Here is a 20,340-nt window from a genome sequence, read left to right as displayed (position 1 = left end):
AAATACAAGCATAATCAGTGAAGAGTGAATCTTTGTTGCTTCTGTGATTCAGAAGTTTATGGTTTGAAGTCCTTTATATACATTTCATGTTACAGTGATATTTACTTTTCAAAAATCTATCAGAATGGCTTCTAGAAACCTAGTTATCTAACTTGTGGATGTTAGTTATTGTTCTGCCTGATGCAATCTCAGCAGTACTCTATAGGTGTGAATGATCATATCCAAATCAATTTCAAAACCAATTGTGATTAATTTAAATGATCTGATTGCATTAAATGATTGTAATTTTAATTATTTGAATTTTAAATTTTTTTTGCAAGTCTCATACTGGTATAAATCAGTCTTTCAAATTACCTTTGTCTGCCAATACTTCCTAATGTGATTTAAATTTCACTTTCATTTCTGTGCTGTGATTTGTGTGTGCATAAACACGTTACTTTAACTTGAATAAAAAAGAAACAAAGGAAGTGGAGCAAGGTGGTATAGCATATTGGAACACCGGTGTGCCAGGATGTGGGCTTGTATGCGGATTCTTCATTTACCTATGGTCGGGCAGGTGATAGTTATGGGCACTAGATGGAGGTGGGGCGGCGGAGGTGGCGCAAATTCAAGGGTAATTGACTTCTGGGGCTGAAAACCGAGTGTAGTTATCCAATGTTTAGTTTTAAGGAATAGGTGGCATTGCCTTGTGACACCGCTGGAGGCCACTTTGTGGTAATCGCAACCTCTAACGATCCTCAAATGTGAGATTTATAGTATAAATTTTGCCATTGCCTCTAGCAGCCATGTCAGTAGCAGATCCATACAAAGCTGCTGGCCAACATGAAGGGAAACCCTATGAATGTAACATATGAATAGAACATTTTGCAAAATATGAAGCAAAAATGTCTTTAAAACATTTTGATATTGTTTTTAATATATCTTTTTTCAATGGGTTTCTATCCTAGAACAGCAGCATTAAGTAATGCTTATTCTTATCTCTAAAAATACACTGTGATTTAGTGTACTAACGTCATGTACAAATAGAGTACGCAACTGTCCGCATGCCTAGCAACAAGCCAATTAACCTTCAGATGGAAATGAGAAATCTATGGTAAATTACAGGTTAATTAGACTGCTGTCCTCAGCCCATGAATGACTGATAAAAACTCCTTTATCTGCCTGCAGGTAAATACACGGGCAGGGTCCTCTAATAATAGCTGCCCAGCAGTCACAGAAGGCCTGCCGAACAATAGGTAAGAGTCAAGAGCAGAATCAAAACGGCTTATGAGATATGTTCTCTGCATGATAACTAATGGTACTAGATTCAAAACTGTTATACTATATAATTTTAGAAGTGTTTCTGCTGGGAATTCTTGACAAAAATGAGAAGAAGACAATTATAAAAGGCAAATGATGTTGGAATTAATATTTATCATTGCTTCTGTCATCTCATAGCTGCTACTCATTAAATTACCGAAAATTCAGCGTTTTATTTTCTAAATTGCAAGATCGGTGTTGATGTATTTAAGATTTTTAAAATATTTAGATGAATTTCAATCTCAAATTAGAGAAGTGCACATTATTTAATAAATTCTGCATTAAAATTTGATAATTGTTTTCTTTTCCAACTGATTTTCCTCTACCCTCCTGTCCTTGTTACAGGAGTATAGTTTCATGGGTATGTATTGTAGCATCTTGATGTATCTAGCATCTTGCCCACGTTGGCATCTTCATAGGTAAGCCTTGGTGGTGGTGGTTATTGGGCTAGTCAACTGTAGACAGTGTCACTGATGAGCTTGTCCTGTTCACACCTGGCAAGCACACATTCCAGCAGGGGTCATGGGAGACCAGTCAGGGGCAAGAAACCTAGCTGATGTTTATCTTCTTCAGACCCTGAGGCCAATTATAATATCCCTGCTACTACCCTTACTGAGATATTTTAGTTCAACACCTCAGAGCAATCTAGCCTGTATGACTAAGTTTCGCACTAGGCAGTTACCTTCCCAACTGAGCCTAGGGGGGGTCTGCTTTTTGAAAATTATTATTTGTTTTTAGAGTGCTGGGGAAGGGGCATCTATAAGGATACAATTAAAGAATGCTTTGCCTTTTTCCTGACATGATGTAGTTCTGATTTGTGGATTAATTGCAAACAACAATTAGGGCCTTTTTAGCCAAAAGAATTAAATGCACAATAAATTGGCTTAATGATCATTTTTTACATTATTTCTTCGAGTTCTATGGAATACATTTTCTATACTGCTGTATTAATTAGTTTAGATTGTGTGTTTCTATGTGGGCATATGCATTTTTTATGACTGTCTTTGCCTTTTTTTGCTTCAGCTTGAAGAAATCCTCTGCTGAACTTAAGAAAATACTGGCAAATGGTCAGGTAGGTGCATACAAGGAGAATTCCAGTATGTTTAATTGATAACTAATTTTGCACTAATCTGCAGTGAATAATAGCAGGCTGGAGAAATGTACTGATAGCTTAATAAAATAAACAGCTCAGTTCACACTGTGGATGCTGCCTGAATCCAAAGTGTGTCTTAGCCTTAGAATAAATGCCCTGATTTTAAAATAAAATTATATTCTAAAAAATTACTTCTGTATTTGCGTTCAGCCCATCAGCTGCTAAAACCCTCATCCAAATTTAACTATTTCAAATGCTTTCCTGGCAGGCCTGCCATCCTCAACCTTCCATAAATTTCAGCAAATCCAAAAATGACCCAGCACCCCTGTTTTTACTGATCTACAGCGTCTGGTTTACCATCTTGGATTTATGGTAGTACATAAGGAATAATGGAGTAATTGCAAGGTAGAATTGAAGTGATATGCATAAGCAAAGTTTGAGCAATCAAATGGTTTTATCTGAGCCATGTGATATGATTAACTCCTCAAAGTCTGGTCACCTATAATTTTTTACAAGGTATAATTTTGCACAATTCATGAGGTGTCTTCCCTTTCTGCTCTCTTCACTTTCCCCACCAGTTTTTTCCTTTACTTATGTATGGGCAGAATCTTCTGCCTGTTGGGTGGGCCGGTCGGGAGCGGGTGCGGGCAGGCGCAGAGCCGATCGCCACTCGCGATCGGCTGCGCACCGCCATTTTATGTGGGCAGGCCAACTAAGGCCCGCTCAGCATGACGTGCGCCCGGTAGCGTCAGCGCTACCTGTGTGGGCCGGGGGAGGACGGAGTGTCGGGGCCTGCGCTCTTTTGCACATGCGTGTGAGAGTGCAGATATCTCCCTGAGGCACGGAGCTGCCTCGGAGTTTAAGTTCAGATTTAAAGTTTCAAATAAAGTTAGTTAAAAATCATTTACACATGTCCCCTCATGTGACAGTGTCACATGAGCTGGGACATGTTTATGAAATGTTTTAAAAAATTTATTAATTTAATAAAACCTTTATGAAACCTCATCCCGCCTGTGGATGAGGCTTCATGAAAAACGCGAAGGCCGCTTGGGCTCTTCGCCTGCCTGCCAACCTTACAGTTGGACTGGCAGCCCTGCCAATTACCTAAGTTGGTTGATTAATGGCCTTAACGGGCCTTTGACAGATTGGCGGGCACGTAGCTGCTTCCGGCGCCAGTGAAAGATCGGAATGACGCACGACCGACGTGTCATTTTACGGGCCTCGCACACCAACGGAAAAATATTCTCTGCGTAGATAGTAAATCATTGTTGAGATATGATTACAAGGGTGTTAGGAACCTTGTGGTATCTCACCCAAGTGGTAACTCTTAACATGTGAATGTGGATAGTCAATGTTGCATTTTATTTTATAATGGGGATATTCCCGCCAAGCCTGATTATGTATTCACCCAGTTTCTACACTTTCATTTTTCCACACAATTCACATAGTAATTTTATCTCTTCTTGGATCTACTTTATAACAAGTCATGTTGTACAATAATAACTTGCATTTATATATGCCTTTGAAATGGGAAAACATGCCAAGCTGCTTCACAGGAGTGTAATATGACAAAAATTGACACTGTCAATAAAGGACATATCAGGATGGGTGACTCGAAACTTGATCAAAACGGGAAATTTTAAGTAGGGTCTCGAAGGAGGAGAGAGAAATGGAAAGACAGAGAGGTTTAGGGAGGTAATTCCAAAGCTTATGGCCTGGACTGCTGAAGGCGCAGCTGCAATGGCGGAACAAAGGGATTGAAACATGCATAAGAGTCCGGAGTTGGAGAAATGTACAGTACTGGAAGGATTGTAGAAATAGAGGAGGTTACATAGATGTGAGCATTGAGGGCATGGAGGAGTGTGAATGAGCCTGAAAGTTTTAAACTTGGAAAGTTGATTGACCATTAGTAGGGAGGGAAGAGAACAGAGAGGGAATGAACTGCATTATTAAATCTTGTGAAAAAAGTTATAGGTGATCAGACTTTGAGGACTTAATCACAGCTCATGGTTCAGCAAGCACAGGGGATGAATGAGCGAGACTTAGAGCAGTTCAGAATATGGTTGGCAGAGTTTTGGATGAACTTGAGTTTATGGAGGGTGAAAGATGGGGTGCCAGCCAGGACAGTATTGGAGTAGTCAAGTTTGAAGATATCAAAAGCGTAAATGAGATTTTCAGAGCAGTCAAACTGAGGTAGGGGTGGAGGTAGGCAGCGTAACAGAAGTGAAAGTAGGTGAAAATGAAGATCTTTGTGACATAGTGGACATTGGGCCAGAATCTCAGCTCAGGGCCAGAAAAGAGGCTGAGGTCGCAAGAAGTCCAGTCAACCTGAGAAAGTGGCCACTGAGGAGGATGGAATCCATTGTGAGGAATTGTATTTGTGGTGGGGGCTGAAGACAATGGAGTCGATGTTTGGAGAAAATTGTGGCTCACCTGTGACTGTCAAACAAGCATTCTGACAAAGCAGAGGCAACGGTGGGGCCCAGACAGTTGGGCAAAAGAAAGCTGGATGTGGAACTTGTCAACATCATCTGACAAAAGATGTCGAGGAGTACCATGTAGTTGAGATGTTGAAGGTAGTTAAGGACAGATCCTCGAGGTAGTCCAGAGGTAATGGTGTGGAGCAAGAAGAGAAGTCTCCATAGGAAATTCTTTGGTTACAGTTGGTAAGTAAGAGTGGATCCAGGCCAAGATAGACCCATTTTGCTGAACAACTGAAGAGTAGTGTCAGAGAGGAGGATGCCAAGAGGTTGAGAAGGATAGGGCAAATGTGCACCATGATCAAAGAGGATGTAAATTGTGGTTTGAGTTATTGAAAAGATGAACACAGATTTGAAGGGGTGATAATATTTGGGAAAAGAAAGGGATATTGCAGATGGAGAGATGGTTTGCAAGGATAGAAGGGATCAAGGGTGAGATTTTGATGAGGGGTTGATGATGGTAGATTTGAAAGGGAGGGTGCACAGCATCTCAGCAGAGGAAAGAGTTCACAATGTCAACCAGCATAGGAACCAGGGAGGGAAGTTGAGTGGCCACGAATACAATGGGAATAGTGTCAAGAAAGCAGGAGTTGGGTTTCGTGGACAAGGTGAGTTCAGAGAAACCATGAAATGACATAGGAGAAAAATGAAAGAAAGATGTAAGTTCAGAGCCAGGGTAGGATTAATCTTAGCTTGGTGGTTAAGCGGGACAGAGTGATGTGGCAGAGGCAGCTCAACTGATTATCTCAATCTTACTGATAAAGAAGTCCATAAGGCAGTAGCATTTTTTGCTGCAGGTGAAGGTGGAAGGGGCACGAAGGATGTGGTTGCTAGTGGAGAAGAGAAGCCAGGGGACATCTTTGCATTCTGGGATGATCCTAGAGTAGTGAAAATTTTGTCAAAAGAGAGCATATATCATCACGTTTGCACTCCAAGCAATTAATTGAGTGAAGATGGAGACTGTAGCATGTTCCAAAACGCTTTGAAGTATACTAGTCATTGTTGTAACGTAGGCAATCAAATTGTACACAGCAATGTCCCATAAATAACAACCGCTTATATTTTTACAGCACCTTTAATGTAGTAAAAATCCCAAAATGCTTCACAGGAGCAACAATTAAATAAATGACCAGATCATTATTTTTATTGGCCAGTACTCCAGAGAAAACTCCCCTGCTCTTCATCAAAATAGTGCCACATGATCATTTGCGCCTATCTGGAGGCTGAATAATGTCACAATTTGCGTCATCCAAAACACACAAAACTCTGTGAATTGTGTTCAAGTCTGAGGAATGGGATTTGAGCCCACAACTTTCTGACTGCAAGACGCGATGTAATATAGTCAGCATTTAGTATGGCACAATGGCATTCCTACTTGATCACTACTGCTTATATTCCTGAAATCTTATGTTTGTCATTAAATTGAATTGTTTTAGAAGTAGAGGATAATTAAATATTTATGTAGAAACATTATAGAAAGAGGTGAAAATATCACAACCTCCATTCTTGCATTTTTCACCTTTGGGGTGAAATGCTGCTGTATGATATATGTTTAAGAATATGTCAACATATTGTATGAAATTCCTGTACTATTTTAACAGAAGCATTAGCTTGTTGAAAATAAATTGTTTAATGCTTCTGTTAAAATAGTGGAGAATAAGAAGTTTAATATTGGCATCAATTCCTATATATAATTAAGTCAGCATGAAATGTTGTGCCAACGCTTGCACAATAACTATTTTCACCAAGTTGTTTCCCTCATAATCATCAGCTGTCCCTCGATTAGAGGATGATGTCTACTCAGGATTGCGAGTTTCTGCCATGACTCTTTGACTACCCAGGCCAACTATCCATCCACAGATCTTTGGGCACATTGGGTAGGTAGGGTGTCCCACAAGGTAGTGGGATCTGGAGTGCAGGATTTGCTTCCTTTTCTTTCCTTCTCTGCTGCCACTCTACCTCTTCATTAAAATGCTGGGACTCAAAGTGTGATGCATCTTGATGGACAAGTTGTCACCATTCTGAACGATTGGTAGCAAATTCCTCCCAGCCATTAATGTCAATCCTGCAGCACTCAAGGAGAGCTTCAGAGTGCCATTGACGCATTTTCTTTCTCCTCCTCTGGAGCATTTGCCATGTGAGAGTTGGGGAAACGTGACCTGGTTGGGAAGAGACCCCATTTTCGGCCATCAAGACACAGTGTCCGGTCCATCGAAGTTGTTTTGCAGAATATTTGCTTGAATGCTTGTGGAGTTGGCATCAAAAAGAACACAAGCATTTGTCTGATGGTCCCCCCATTGAAGGGAGAACTGTCAGAGGATGCGTTGGAGGCATTGCTGATGGAATTTCTCTAGCATTCTTGTGTGTTGCTAATACACAGCCCAGGTCCCACTGCAGTGCAGGAGTGTACAGGTGACAACTGCTCTGTGCACTCGTAGTTTTGTTAACTTGTGGAAGTATTTGTTGTCAAACATTCACTGCAGTAGTTTGTAGAAAGCTGAGCTGGTGTGGCTGATCTGGTTTTGGATCTTCTCATCAGTGGTGGCCTTTTGAGAGGTATGGGAAGTGCTCAACATATTCTAAAGTCTCTCTTTCAACATATATGGGAGGTGGAATATTTAGCTGACCAGATATGGATTGATATGAGTTTTGTTTTGGCAATATTTAATGACAGGCCGAGTTTCTTGTATGCAAAATTGAAAAGAGCGAAAGTGGCTTGCAAATCTTGCAGAGTGGGCAACAACACTGCAGTCATCCACAAACTGGAGATCATGTATTTCTGTGGTGGCCAGTTTAGTTTTGGCATGGAGGCAACTGAGGTAAAAGAATTTTCCATCTAGACAGCGTTTAATACTGACACCAGAGGGCAGTTGATCTTTGATGAGGTGAATAGCCACTGTCAAGTCGATTGTAAATGGGTGCTATCACACAGCTATGTTTGACCCTGGTCCAGATTTTGAAGGCATCTGTTTCAGATCTTCCACACAAGACAGTTGCAGTGATACTATTGCAATTAAACAGACCTATAGAATCACTAGTATGTCAACCTAATATAATATGCCCCAAAGTCCTCTTCTCAGACATAAAATATTGAAGCACAAATTCTGTAATTGAATCTTTTACTAAGACATATTACACATCAGCATTTCGTGTGACTGAAATCCTAGTGCTAGAGCCGCCAAAGACCGTTCTACATCTGTTCTGTTCCATTATGTTTTCACAAACGTGATCTGTGTTTTTAAAAAAAAGAAACAAAACATGATGATCTTTTTGGTGAGATTGGTTTATACAAGGCATTTGGCAAAAATGAGAAGCATTTTCCATGTCACTTACTGTTCTAATGATTCGGCATTACCATCTGGCACGTCCTTGATGAAATTGAAGTGGTTTTGCACTGCTCTTGCTTTGGCTCCATTCCAACCCTACAATGTGAAACATAATTCAGAAACTACTTCACATAATAGAGCCATGAGTCACACTAAAACTAAACACCTATTTCTGTAGTTTGAATAGCTTTCCTACCTCCCCTAGTGTTAAATATACATGCCTAAAGTGTTGTGATGCTTGCATAAAGTATTCCAGTGTAAATTTTAAAACAATCATTCCTCTTTTGCCCGCATAGTATTTCTAAGCCATTTACATCCCAGTTTTTTCTTGAGAGTCCAAAGTCTGAACCCTTGCTTGGCAGCTATTAATTTCATTCACATTTTGTTCTTCTAATCAAAAGTGACTTTATGAAATCATGAAGTTCAACACACAGGAAAGTTATTCAGCCCATTATGCCCTATACTGGTGCTAACTCCATATCCAAGGTGTCTATTCTAATCCTATTTCAATGGTCTTTCTCAAGTATTTTTCTCTTAAATGTGGCTGACTAGGCTTCCATAATCCAAATTATTACTTAACATTATAAAAAAGAGGTCTAAATAAAAAAATATCTTTTGATATTCACTAATTAAAATTATGAACGCAATAAACCTTTTTCCCATCTTGACATTGAAAATGCCAATCATCAATGTAAAGAAGTTGGCTTCAGTTGATGTGATATCAGTGGCTTCATGTAGTGAATTTGTATCCACAGATATAATAGATAGAATTATGTGCAAAGCAACACATTTAATGTTTGTTAGGCTGCTCCTATTTCATCATCTTAAATTGCTCCCACTGTTGTCACATCAGTGACAAACCTGTAACTGGTAGTATTTCACACAGCTAAAAATGCTCTCTGCAGGCAATCCTAGTTTAAAATGATAAAACTCTTATGGGTTTTTACGAACGTACGAATTAGGAGCAGAAGTAGGCCATTCAATAAGGTCATGGCTGATCTGATTGTAACCTCAGCTCCATATTCCCACCTACTCCTGAGAACCTTTCACCCTCTTGCCTATCAAGAATCTATCTACCTCTGCCTTAAAAATATTCAAAGACTCTGCTTCCACCACCTCTTCAGGTAGACTGTTCCAAAGACTCACTTTTTTTGCCATTCAGGCGGAGGTAGCATAAAAATTTCATGTACATACCATTACACTTCACTGAAATAATGGTTACAAAGTTTGGATTTGATATGTTCAGAATTAAGTCACCAAGTGAGGCCATATAAAATCCAAGGATCAGTGAGTTAATTAGGCTGTAGTTACTGCTTGCTTGTGTTCAGCAAACCAAGTCCTTTCATATATCTTGTTAACACCAAACATTGACTAATTTATGAGTTTGAGATTTTTTGAAATGAAAACTATTGAAGCGACACAATTGTTTTGCCAGTGGAGATTTACAAGAGTGGAAGATTTTATATTTGTTGATCTGAAATTGGTGTACTGAGATGTGGAAAAGTAGCTGCGCAAAGCATTGTATGGAAATCTGATTGTTGACCAACTCATATAATAGTGGAGAACAGATAACATTCTAATTTTTATTGCTGGTTGGTCTCCTGTGGTATTGCATGCAGGGAGTTTGGTCTAAATTTAGCCTTTGGGTAAAGTTGCAGGGCAAAGGATATTTGAACCAGGATGCACAAACCCTGATCTAAATTTGATCCTTATTTTTATATGATATTTTAGATTTGTAATTAAACAGCAAAATGTGGAAATTTGGTCTGGGTTGCAGAGAGAGAGATTTGATTGAAGCTTAGGAGGAGAATTTTCTCCCCATCAAGCGGGCGGTTCGGGAGTGAGCGCGGAGCAGCGATCGGCTGTGTGCTGCCATTTTGCGTGGGCAGACCAATTAAGGCCCGCCCAGTGTGATGCGCACCCGGAAGCGCTCAGCGCTACCTGTGCGGGCGGGGAGGGGAGGGAGAGTCGGGGCCTGTGCTCTTTCGCGCATGCGCGCCAAAGAGCACAGAAATCTCCCTGAGGGATGAAGCTGCCTCAGGGAGATTAATTTAAGAATCAAACATTGTAAGAAAGAGAAAAAAAAATTATTCAGACATGTCCCCTCATGTGACAGTGTCACGTGAGCTGGGACATGTTTATGTATTTTAATAAAAAATTTCATTTAATTTATAAACTCTTCATGAAACCTCATCCCGCCCGCGGATGAGGTTTCATGAGAAATGCAAAGGCCACCTGGGCTCTTCGCCTGTCCGCCAACCTTAAGGCTGGACGGGCAGCCCAGACAATCAGTTTAACTAGGTACTTAATGGCCTTAACAGGCCTTTGACAGTTTGGCGGGTGTGCAGCCAACTCCGGTGCGCACCCACCGAACTGAAGATTAGAATGACGCGTGGTGATGTCAGGACGTACGCCCGACGTCACCGCACATCATTTTACTCATTGGCATGCGGGGTCCACCCCCGTATGCCAACCGAAAGATTCTGGCCTAGGAGTTCCTCTGTAGTATAAGCTGAGGAGCTGAGCTGTGAAGCTAAGGTACTATAGTGCTACGACTGGCAGGACAATGTAATTTCAAGATAAGTTTACATATGTATGGTTTCAATTATAAATGTGAACACAGAAATTTAATATGGAAGTAAATTGACAGAAATGCAACATAGGAAGTAATGTTTTATAACAGGAACTGTATGCAAATATAAGTTTATCAATAGATTAGTATAGTAAAGATAGTCCAAATATATTGCAACTTATCAGTGTGAGATACAGAAGTTTAGAAGTGTGGTGTTATCAAGTAAAAAAGTATTGGTTTCAGAGATAGTCAATTGGAAATTAAATAATAATCCATCCACAAGTGTATCAAAGTAATTTTGCAGCTGTATCAAAATTATTGCATTTTATTTCATCCCACCTGGAGTTCCATTGTGCTTTTTCCTTAACGGACAGGCTATTTTCTGTGCTGGTCTTCAATGGCTCAATGACACTTCTTTAAAAAAAAACTACTTTTTTGATTTTGATTTTTCCAGCACTGTGGAAATGACTAGTTCTGCCTCATAGTATTTTGAAGAATTGTTTTCTTGCACTTTCTGGTGGGCCATTGTGCTGTGCCTATATAAGTTTGTTTTTTAAATAACTAAGTTATAAGTCCCACGAAGAGCAATATTGATGTCAGTTAACATGCATTAAACAGAATACTCTTGCAGCAAGTATTCTGTCTGAATGGGATAGTAACTGAAAGTAAAAGTGAAACAACAGTCACATTTGGAGTACGTAACTCATTAATAATGCCAACAGTCATTGTTTAGATAATAGCATTGCTGAAAATTATTAACGCTGTAATGCTGCCTCAATATGATTGAGGGGCAGCCATAGGGGTTTACATCTTCCTCCTCCATCTTAAGGTACCACGTCCTAAGAGGGAGTTGGAGACCATGGACTTCCATTGGACTGGTCCATGATTACGCTTGGCAAAGTACTGCAGTGGTTTGTTGTTGTCTTCTACAGTATGATTGATCAGGGAACTCTTCTGCCATCAGGCATATTGGAAGGATTTACAGGTTGATAATCAAGCTGAATGCACCTTCTGTGGCCATGAACTCCTGAAGTGGGACTTGAACCTAGAGCTTCTGGCCCAGTGGTAGTGACACTACCACTGTGCCACAAGACCTCCTGGTTATATTCTAATGTTTTATAAAGCAAATTCTCAACTGCAAATTGGGTTATGTATTTTAAAAATATTGAAATCACATCTTTGTATTTAGTGTAAAGTGTCAGCACCAGTAGTGTTTAATCAAATAAGGTTTCAACTGTATTGTAATGAAGGTATAAATACTCTGAAGAGTTTTCCTGAAAATAGTGCTTTTTAATAATTTTTATATTGAAACCAGCTGAATTCCTAGTTTTTTTGTTATGTATTTTTGAAGGCCTGCATGCTGGTGGCCCTGTTTTACACTAGTACCTGCAATGCTCAGCTGGTAAAGTTGTTGTTTAGCTGAACCATACCAACCACGAAGGTCCTAGATTTGTGATTCTATGACCTGTGCAGAGTTGCTTGATCTCAGCTTGGATGACTGTAGGTTTGGTCTCTAGCCCAGAGTTAGATAGGGGAATATCAGCCAGGATTCCTGCTCCTGATCACTATCTAATTACCTTTTCTGGGAGTCTGGATGTCAGGTGAGGACAGGATCAAGGAAATTATCAGTGATCTATACAAACACTTTCCATGATGGACCACTAGCTAATGATCAGGAGTAGGAGCACGACTCACCGAGTGCAACAATGCTGAGGTTAATTGTAATTCTCTGGCATATAACAAGGATTTAATTTAGAACATTTTGGGCTTTGCGGGCCAATATCATGTGGTGTGTTTACCCATTAACCTATGGAAGGGCTTTTTATTTGCTTTTAGTATTTTGTAGCTTTAATCAGCAGCTACTAGTACTGGAAAAAAGATATTGCCCTGATTTGACCCAATACATAAAATTGATAGTTAAATATCATAATCTTGGTTACATCTAGTTGGCACATCAGCATGATATGTCATAGAGTGACAGGACATATGTCCTTACAAAAGAAAACATAAGAAATCGGAGGAGTAGGCCATTCAACCCTTTGAGCCCATTCCGCCATTCAATGAGATCATGGCTGATCTGCTATTCAACACCATTGCCCCCGTGTCCCTTGATGATTTTAAAATGTAGAAATCTATCAATCTCAGTCTTGAGCATACTCAATGACTGAGCCTACACAGTCCTCTTGGGCAGAGCATTCCAAAGATTCATCAATCTCTGAGTAAAGAAATTCTTCCTCATCTCATGCCTAAATGGTCTGCCCCTTATTCTGAGACTGTGTCCCAATGTTCTGGACCCTCAGCAGGGGAAGCATCCTTCCTGCATCTACCTTGTTGAGTCTTGTAAGAATTTTATATGTTTGAATGAGATCACCTCTCATTCTTCTAAACTCCAGAGAATAAAGGCCTAGTTTGTTTAATCTTTCCTCATAGGACAATCCCTCTATCCCAGGAATTAGTTTGGTGAACCTTTATTGCACTCCCTGTAAGGCAAGTATATCTTTCCTTAGGTCAGGAGATCAAAACTGCACACAATATTCCAGGTGTGGTCTCACCAAGGCTCTATGTAATTGGAGTAAGACATCTTTACTCCTATACTCTCATCCTCTTGTAGTAAAGGCCAGCATACCATTTGCCTTCTTAATTGCTTGCATGTTAGTTTTCAGTGACTCATGAACAAGCACACTCAAGTCCCTTTGATGTTCAACACTTCCCAGCCTCTCTCCATTTAAGAAATACTCTGTATTTCTGTTTTTCCTACCAAAAAAATGGATAACCTCACATTTCTCCACATTGTATTCCATCTGCCAATTTTTTGCCCACTCGTTCAGCCTCTCCAGATGAAGCGTCTTTGCATCATCCTCACAACTCACACTTCAGCCTAGTTTTGTGTCATCTGCAAACTTGGAAATATTACTTTTAACCCTGTCACGACTCACTGGGTATAGTACACTGTAAGATCAAGCCTCACTGTTCCCCGAACCGCGACAAATGTGAAAAGTTTGACCAAACCACCAGATTGCCCCAATTCTACCTAACTGTTTAATTTAGGCTAAGAGAGTACAAGCACCAGGTTTGTAAACTTAATAAGTAAATAACTGTATTGAAAAAATTGTCTTTAACTAGTTTTTAAAAGAAAGAAAGGTGAACTGCTAACTTCTAACACTATAACTTAAACTCTACCCCCCCCCCTCTTAAACCCCTATACACTCACATACAAGACACACAAAACATGGATTTTAAGGGTGGGATAAAACAGTTCAATAGCACCTATCCAGAGTACAGGATTCGTTGGGTTGATTTTGAGTGATCTCTTCCAAATTCCTTTCTCACACAAAACCTTGGTCACCTGGTCAGGAGCCGATTAAAATGCTGTTGTCAGGCAGCTCCCTTGGTCCAGGATTCCTTTCTGGCATCATCCTGTCTTTCATGGCGCACTCTGTTCCAGGACTGCAACATTGTATATATATATCTCATCCTGTCCCAGTGGACATGTCTTTCAATCTGCAGCCATTGTAATTTTATCACAGTCCAACAGAAAATAAAAGGATATCTTCTTTACAACAGTCCAACAAAAGTAAAAAAAGATATGCTCCTTACAATCCCCATATCCAAATCAATGATATAGATTGCGAACAGCTGGGGCCCAAGCACTGATCCTTGTATCCCACTAGTCTCAGCCTGCTAACCTGAAAATGATCCATTTATTTCTATTCTTTGTTTTCTGTCCTTTGGACAGTTCTCAGTCCATTATACCCCCAATTCCATGTGCTCTAATTTTGTTTACTAACCTGTATTCTGCTGGTTACATCCTCAAAAAATTCTTAACATGTTTGTTAAACACAAGTTCCCTTTCATAAATCCATGTTGACTCTGCCCAGTCCTACCATTATTTTCTAAGTGTCCTGTTATCACATCCTTTATTGATGTTACTGATAACAGGTTTGTAGTTCCCCGTTTTCTCTCTTCCCCCCTTTCTTAAATAGTGGAGTTATGTTTGCCACGTTCCAATCTGCAGGAAATATTCCAGAGTCTATAGAATTTTGAAAGATGACCATCATGCATCCACTATCTTTACAGTCACCTTTTCAACACCCTAGGATGTAGATCATTCAGGTCCAGAGATTTATCTACTTTTAAGTCCCATTCATTTCTCTAGCGCTTTTTTTTTACTAATAATATTCTGCAGTTCTTCATTTACACTGGTCCCTTTATTCTCCATTATTTCTGGGAGGTTTTTAAGTATTCTCCTCCGTGAAGACAGACACGATGCATTTGTTTAGTTTCTCTGCCATTTCCTTATTCCCCATTATAAATTCTCCTGACTCTGCTTATAGTGGACCCATATTTGTTTATGCTAATCTTTTCCTTTTTCATACCTAGAAGCTTTTACAATCCATTTTTATGTTTCTCTCTAGTTTACTCTCAAATTCTATTTTCCCTTTCTTAATCTTTTTCTTGGTCCTCCTTTGCAGAATTCTAAAAAAATTTTTGGCAACTTTATACACCTTTTCCTTTGATCTAATACACTCCTTGCTTTCTTTTATTAGCCATGGTTGGAACACTTTCCTTGCTGGGTTTTTGGGCATTAAAGGAATGTATTTTTGTTGTAAATTATGTATTAGTTCTTTAAACATTTTTTCATTTCATGAAAGCTCCCAGATTTTACTAGATCGATGAGGAGGCACTAGGTAGAGAAAAGCTGTGTCCCACCTTTGAGTGATGGAAAACTGAAAGTTTTTTTTTGATCTGGGTTGCAATTGTGCACCATTCAGTGGGTGATTTTAGAGTGGTTTTGGCTGAGGCCAAGAAGCTGGTTCTTAGTTAAGGAATGGGAAATAGAAATTATAAAATGGTGAAAGACAAAGATGTGAATGAATAATGCACGAAATGAACTAATGCGTTGTTGGTACAGTAGATCCATTTATTGGCGAGCACATTCAGGTTTCTTTCTTTATTGCTGCTCGTAAGCATTAAGCTTTTATATATAACATTTTGACAACAGCTTCTTTCTGTTAGGAGGATAAATCTCCTGTGTTGCAGCAGAATTTGTGAATTGCTGGTGTAGTATTTTGATTTCTCTATCCTCTTGCTGCATGGGAGAGTTTGGCTAAGGTTTATTTAATGAGGTGATGGTTAATTTGTATGATGTCATAATCCCCTAGTGTTGCAGAATTTGGCTGATTCTAAATCCGCTTCTGCATAATGGGTGTGATGTGTGGATTACTTGATTCACTTTGAGGTGGGATTAGATTAATTACAGTGATGAGTAATGTAATCTATCAAAGTGAGATAGGAATTGATGCTGTAATTAGCCAACATTGTCATAAAGCTGGAGATGCTTCTGTGTCTTAATATGACCCATTTCCTTTGGTGCTAAAATTACTCTGTTTATATTCTGGATTGGATTCAGCAACACCAGAGCAACATGTACAGTTAAATGCATATATGTAGTCTGCTTTTTTGGCCTCATGTAGACACAGTTACCACAATGCCATGTTTGCAACTCAGTCATGCTGACTGTGAACTTTCTAAGATGGTGATGGAAATTTAATATTGAAATCACATTCAAGTATTCTGCAGTTAAAACTAAAATGGTGGCAGTACTTTGCTTTTTGATTCAATAGTGAAATTACCTGCCAAAGATGGATTCACTACCACTGATGGCTGTACCACCATGTTGGTTACTCTACAAAAATGTCCCTAACATTGCACTTGTAGTCAAAAGCAGTCTTCAAGGTAGATGCATGGAGGTTGGTTAATTTTCACCGGAGCTACCTTGACAATTATAGTTGCCCCTGCACAGAAGTTTTCCAAATTGTGCAGATAGTGGGCAAAATAGTTTGTTAATTGGTTGGAAATTTAGCATTAAAATGTGAAATCAAATAGTAATCTGCGGTGCATCAATTCTGTACTAAATTTGTCATTACCACAGTAAAGGACCACACGTACAATTCTTGTTCAGCATCACTGAGTACACCCTCTTGAATACTGTTATAGGTGTGAGATGTGTAGATGTGTTCATTTTGGCTTTTTTGAAGGCCTGTGTGATGGTGACTCCATTTGATTGATGTTATAGTTTCCTTGTACTCTATACAGTCAGATTCTGCAGTGTATTACAGCAAAATTGCATGATAAACTCCATTGGCCATTCAGAAACACCTCCATGTCAATAAATACATTTGATTATTCTTTGTTATTCTTCTAACATCATTGTTTCTTTATATATGCATATACACACGTTTACATGCAAACTATATATTTACCTCTGAGAGACTTTTAAGCATTCTCTGTGCATTGTTGCAGTGCAGTTTTCACCTGTGTTTTGATGTTGGATTTAAAGAAAAATTAAACACCATGTTATATTTCTGTCTATTGATATTTTTATTGACTCAGAGATACTGTAAATGTAATTATGTTAATTTATTCAAAACATGTATTTTTGATAGATGTTTTTGGCAAAGATTATTTTTATTAAAATTATAGTATTTCAACTAAAACTCACGGTCCTTTAAGGCATTAAGAATTCAGTCCATTCAAATTTTTTATTACCTCATGACAGCAAGAGTCCACAATATTGTAAACCAAAGAAAATTGGCCAGATTCTATTTGTGGTGTAATTGGGTGAATGTATAGTTGCATCACAAGACTTTACATACTATGACATTATGTTGCCACTTATGGTCCTGTCCATGAATTGCTCTCTGTTTCATTTTTAAGTTGCTAGTTTTTTCAATTCAATTTTTTAATGGGATGATGGCAGCTGGCTAGGCCATCATTTATTGCCCATCCCTAATTGCCCTTGAGAAGGTGGTGGTAAGCTGTCTTCTTGAACTACTGCAGCCCATGTGGTGTAAGTACAACCACAGTGCTGTTAGGGAGTTCCAGGATTTTGACCCAGCGACAGTGAAGGAACAGCGATATATTTCCAAGTCAGGATGTTGAGTGGCTTGGAGGGGAACTTTCAGGTGGTGATGTTCCCACGTGTCTGCTCCCCTTGTCCTTCTAGATGGTAATGGTCGTGGGTTTGGAAGTGAATTTAACCTGTCCTTTGAGATGTTTGTATTAATTTTAAAAATCCAGGATCTTCCATCAGAATTGCTAAACTAATGTTTTCTTATTTAAATACTAGATAATGAGTAAATGTTGTGTCCCGTTCTCTCCTTTTCATGCGCCACCCAGACTACCCCTCACTTGCCTATGATGTTACTAAATGGTGCATCTCAGATTTTCTATATGATGCTTATTTTCATGTTTAAATAATTAATTTCTATTTTTAAAACTTAGAAAGGGGTCTTCATAAATTTAGTTAAAATAGAACAAGTTATACTTCAATCTGCCAAAACTAATTTCTTTCCAAGCCTGAGATTTTGGTTAAATCCTGGCCCTATCATATTTTGTTCATTTAGCCCTGTGAGTAGGTAGAATACAATTCAATCTTTAGGTAAAGTACAAGTGTGACATTGTAAATGAAATGGATCAGTATTTGTAGCACTTTGCCACAGTTTGTTTCAGGACTCAACCCTGTGTAGTTGATTGGGATTTTTAGTATTTTCAAATGGCTCAAAAGTTGGTACTTTTCATTTTAAAATAAAATAACCGAAGGGGAAAATCTGATTTTCAGTTGAAATTGATAGTCTGTTGATCGTGCAACTATTCATTAAATGGTTAATCTATGTTTCAGCGTCAGTTTTTAATTGAATACACTCCTATTAAATGACCTGGGAATCTTTGCTATGTTAAAGATGCTATCTAAATGCAAGTTGTTCTTATTGTTGTTTGGATATCAGCTTATTGCTAATTATCAAATGCTTCACCATAATGTGAAGTGAACATCAGTTTTCCATGTTTCTGTTAGTCCAAAAGCAGATAGAGCACAGGGCTTTGGGTAGTTACAAAACATAAGTTTTTTTACGTGTAGAAGTAATAAACCAAAATTTTACTCTGGTTTTACATTGTGAAAATTACCAGATAGCCACAAATAGACTGTATATTCCAAAGCCACAATATCCAGTACAAATGATGACTGCATAAATGGTCAGGTTAAGCTGTAGTGATACTTTGCTTACCTAATGGACTATTCAAGTAGCTGAGAAAGTGCTTTGGAAATAGCTGTTGCGATTTAATAATTGCTTACACGTAACTTACTGTCATTTTGACTAGTGCATTTAAATTGTTCACAGTAAATAGATTATAATGGTGCTTTTAAGGTGGTGGGTAGAGGTGAAGCTTTTTAAGAGACCTTTGAGGAAGGAGGGCATCTGTCCATTGTTATCAGACTTGCTTATTAAGTTGTATTGACTGAGACATTTGTGTCACTGCAAATGAAAGATGCTTATTGATTTTCTAACTGCTGTTCACATCCCTTTCACACTTTTTAGGATAAAAAGTTAATCATCTTGGATGCGTATTCATTCTCTGTGAAGGGAACAGACTAAGCCTTTTTGGCATTTCATGAATCAAGTTGTTCAAGTTGAGTGTGTCAAGCAGACAATTACCAGTTTGCTCTTTACGCCTGTCCCTTGATATCACCTGTAACAGAGTAGCCTAATGGAGGGATGTCCCCTTGACATTTGATAGTAGTGGCAGTGCTCCAATCTTGTTTGTTTGCCAGAGAATCAATTCAGTACAATTCAGGACATAATATAACCAAGCATTAAAAATGTGCTACCTGGTAGTTTAACAAAATTATCAGTGACAGTTCAATATTGACTTCATATTAGGTGTTAAAAAAAGTTAAAATTATGATCCTCCTGCTTGTCATTGGGAAAATCAGCTATTGGCATGTTGAAAATAGCTTTTTGCTGAGTTTCATTGACACAGGTTATGTGATATAAATATTTATTTCATATCTGTCACTCACTGGTAATGCCAACCATTGATTCCAGTATTGATAAAGTGCCACTGGTTCATTGGAAGCATTTGACCATGTGTTTTTGAATTACTTGCTGCTATATAGAATGTTATTTGCTAAGCCTCCTCAATTGCTCGCATTAATGCTTGAATTAAATGGTTACTACAGTGAACAAAATATTTGGATTGTTTTAACTAGAAAAAAAATTTATTCCAACAAACGTTCATTGAAGCTGTGTATAAAATCGTATAAATTAGATTGACTTAGCAGCGATTGTTTTGCAAACTAAGTATAATGTTTAAACATTTGCTTACTGGACCAGTGGTAATAAACCAAAGTTTTTTAAAAATTGAATTGACATTTCAGTTTTTGTTTTTGGAGATTGATTTTATGCACTGATTTTTCATTTGTGCTATCAATTTATCATTTTCAAAAAAATTCATAGAAACTCACGTATCACTTATTTCATCTGTTGCTGTTTTTGTGTCATTGTTGATGATTATTTAGAGAATAACCAATATCTGGGAGTAATTGCAAGGCAATATCTTAATTGAGAAGTACAGATAATGCTCCTGAACTGAGGAACTAGAGCTTGAAAAATTTGTAAGGATTGTCTTGAGATTCAGTTTCACATTAAAGTTTTGCAATAGCTGTCTGGTTATTTTTATTATTGTTTCATATAGTACATTGTTTTAGTTGTTATTGTGTTTTGGGAAGTT

The 20,340-nt window shown here is 38.5% G+C and overlaps 1 protein-coding gene across 8 annotated transcripts in view; it reads left to right on the top strand.

The window, feature by feature from the left end:
• Positions 1-20,340, top strand: part of map2k5 (mitogen-activated protein kinase kinase 5) — a 265,564-nt gene that overhangs the window by 62,811 nt on the left and 182,413 nt on the right. For all 8 annotated transcript variants that reach the window (XM_078530078.1, XM_078530080.1, XM_078530077.1 and 5 more), the window contains exons 6-7: positions 1,168-1,235; positions 2,323-2,371. In XM_078530078.1, the coding sequence (XP_078386204.1) occupies positions 1,168-1,235; positions 2,323-2,371 (117 nt within the window). The remainder of the gene's footprint in view (positions 1-1,167; positions 1,236-2,322; positions 2,372-20,340) is intronic.

This window comes from Cetorhinus maximus, chromosome 26, assembly GCF_964194155.1.
Source record: "Cetorhinus maximus chromosome 26, sCetMax3.hap1.1, whole genome shotgun sequence".
NCBI classification, from domain to species: domain Eukaryota; kingdom Metazoa; phylum Chordata; class Chondrichthyes; order Lamniformes; family Cetorhinidae; genus Cetorhinus; species Cetorhinus maximus.
The sequence above is the reverse complement of the archived record's forward strand: the minus strand, read 5'-3'. Positions and strand labels throughout refer to the sequence as shown.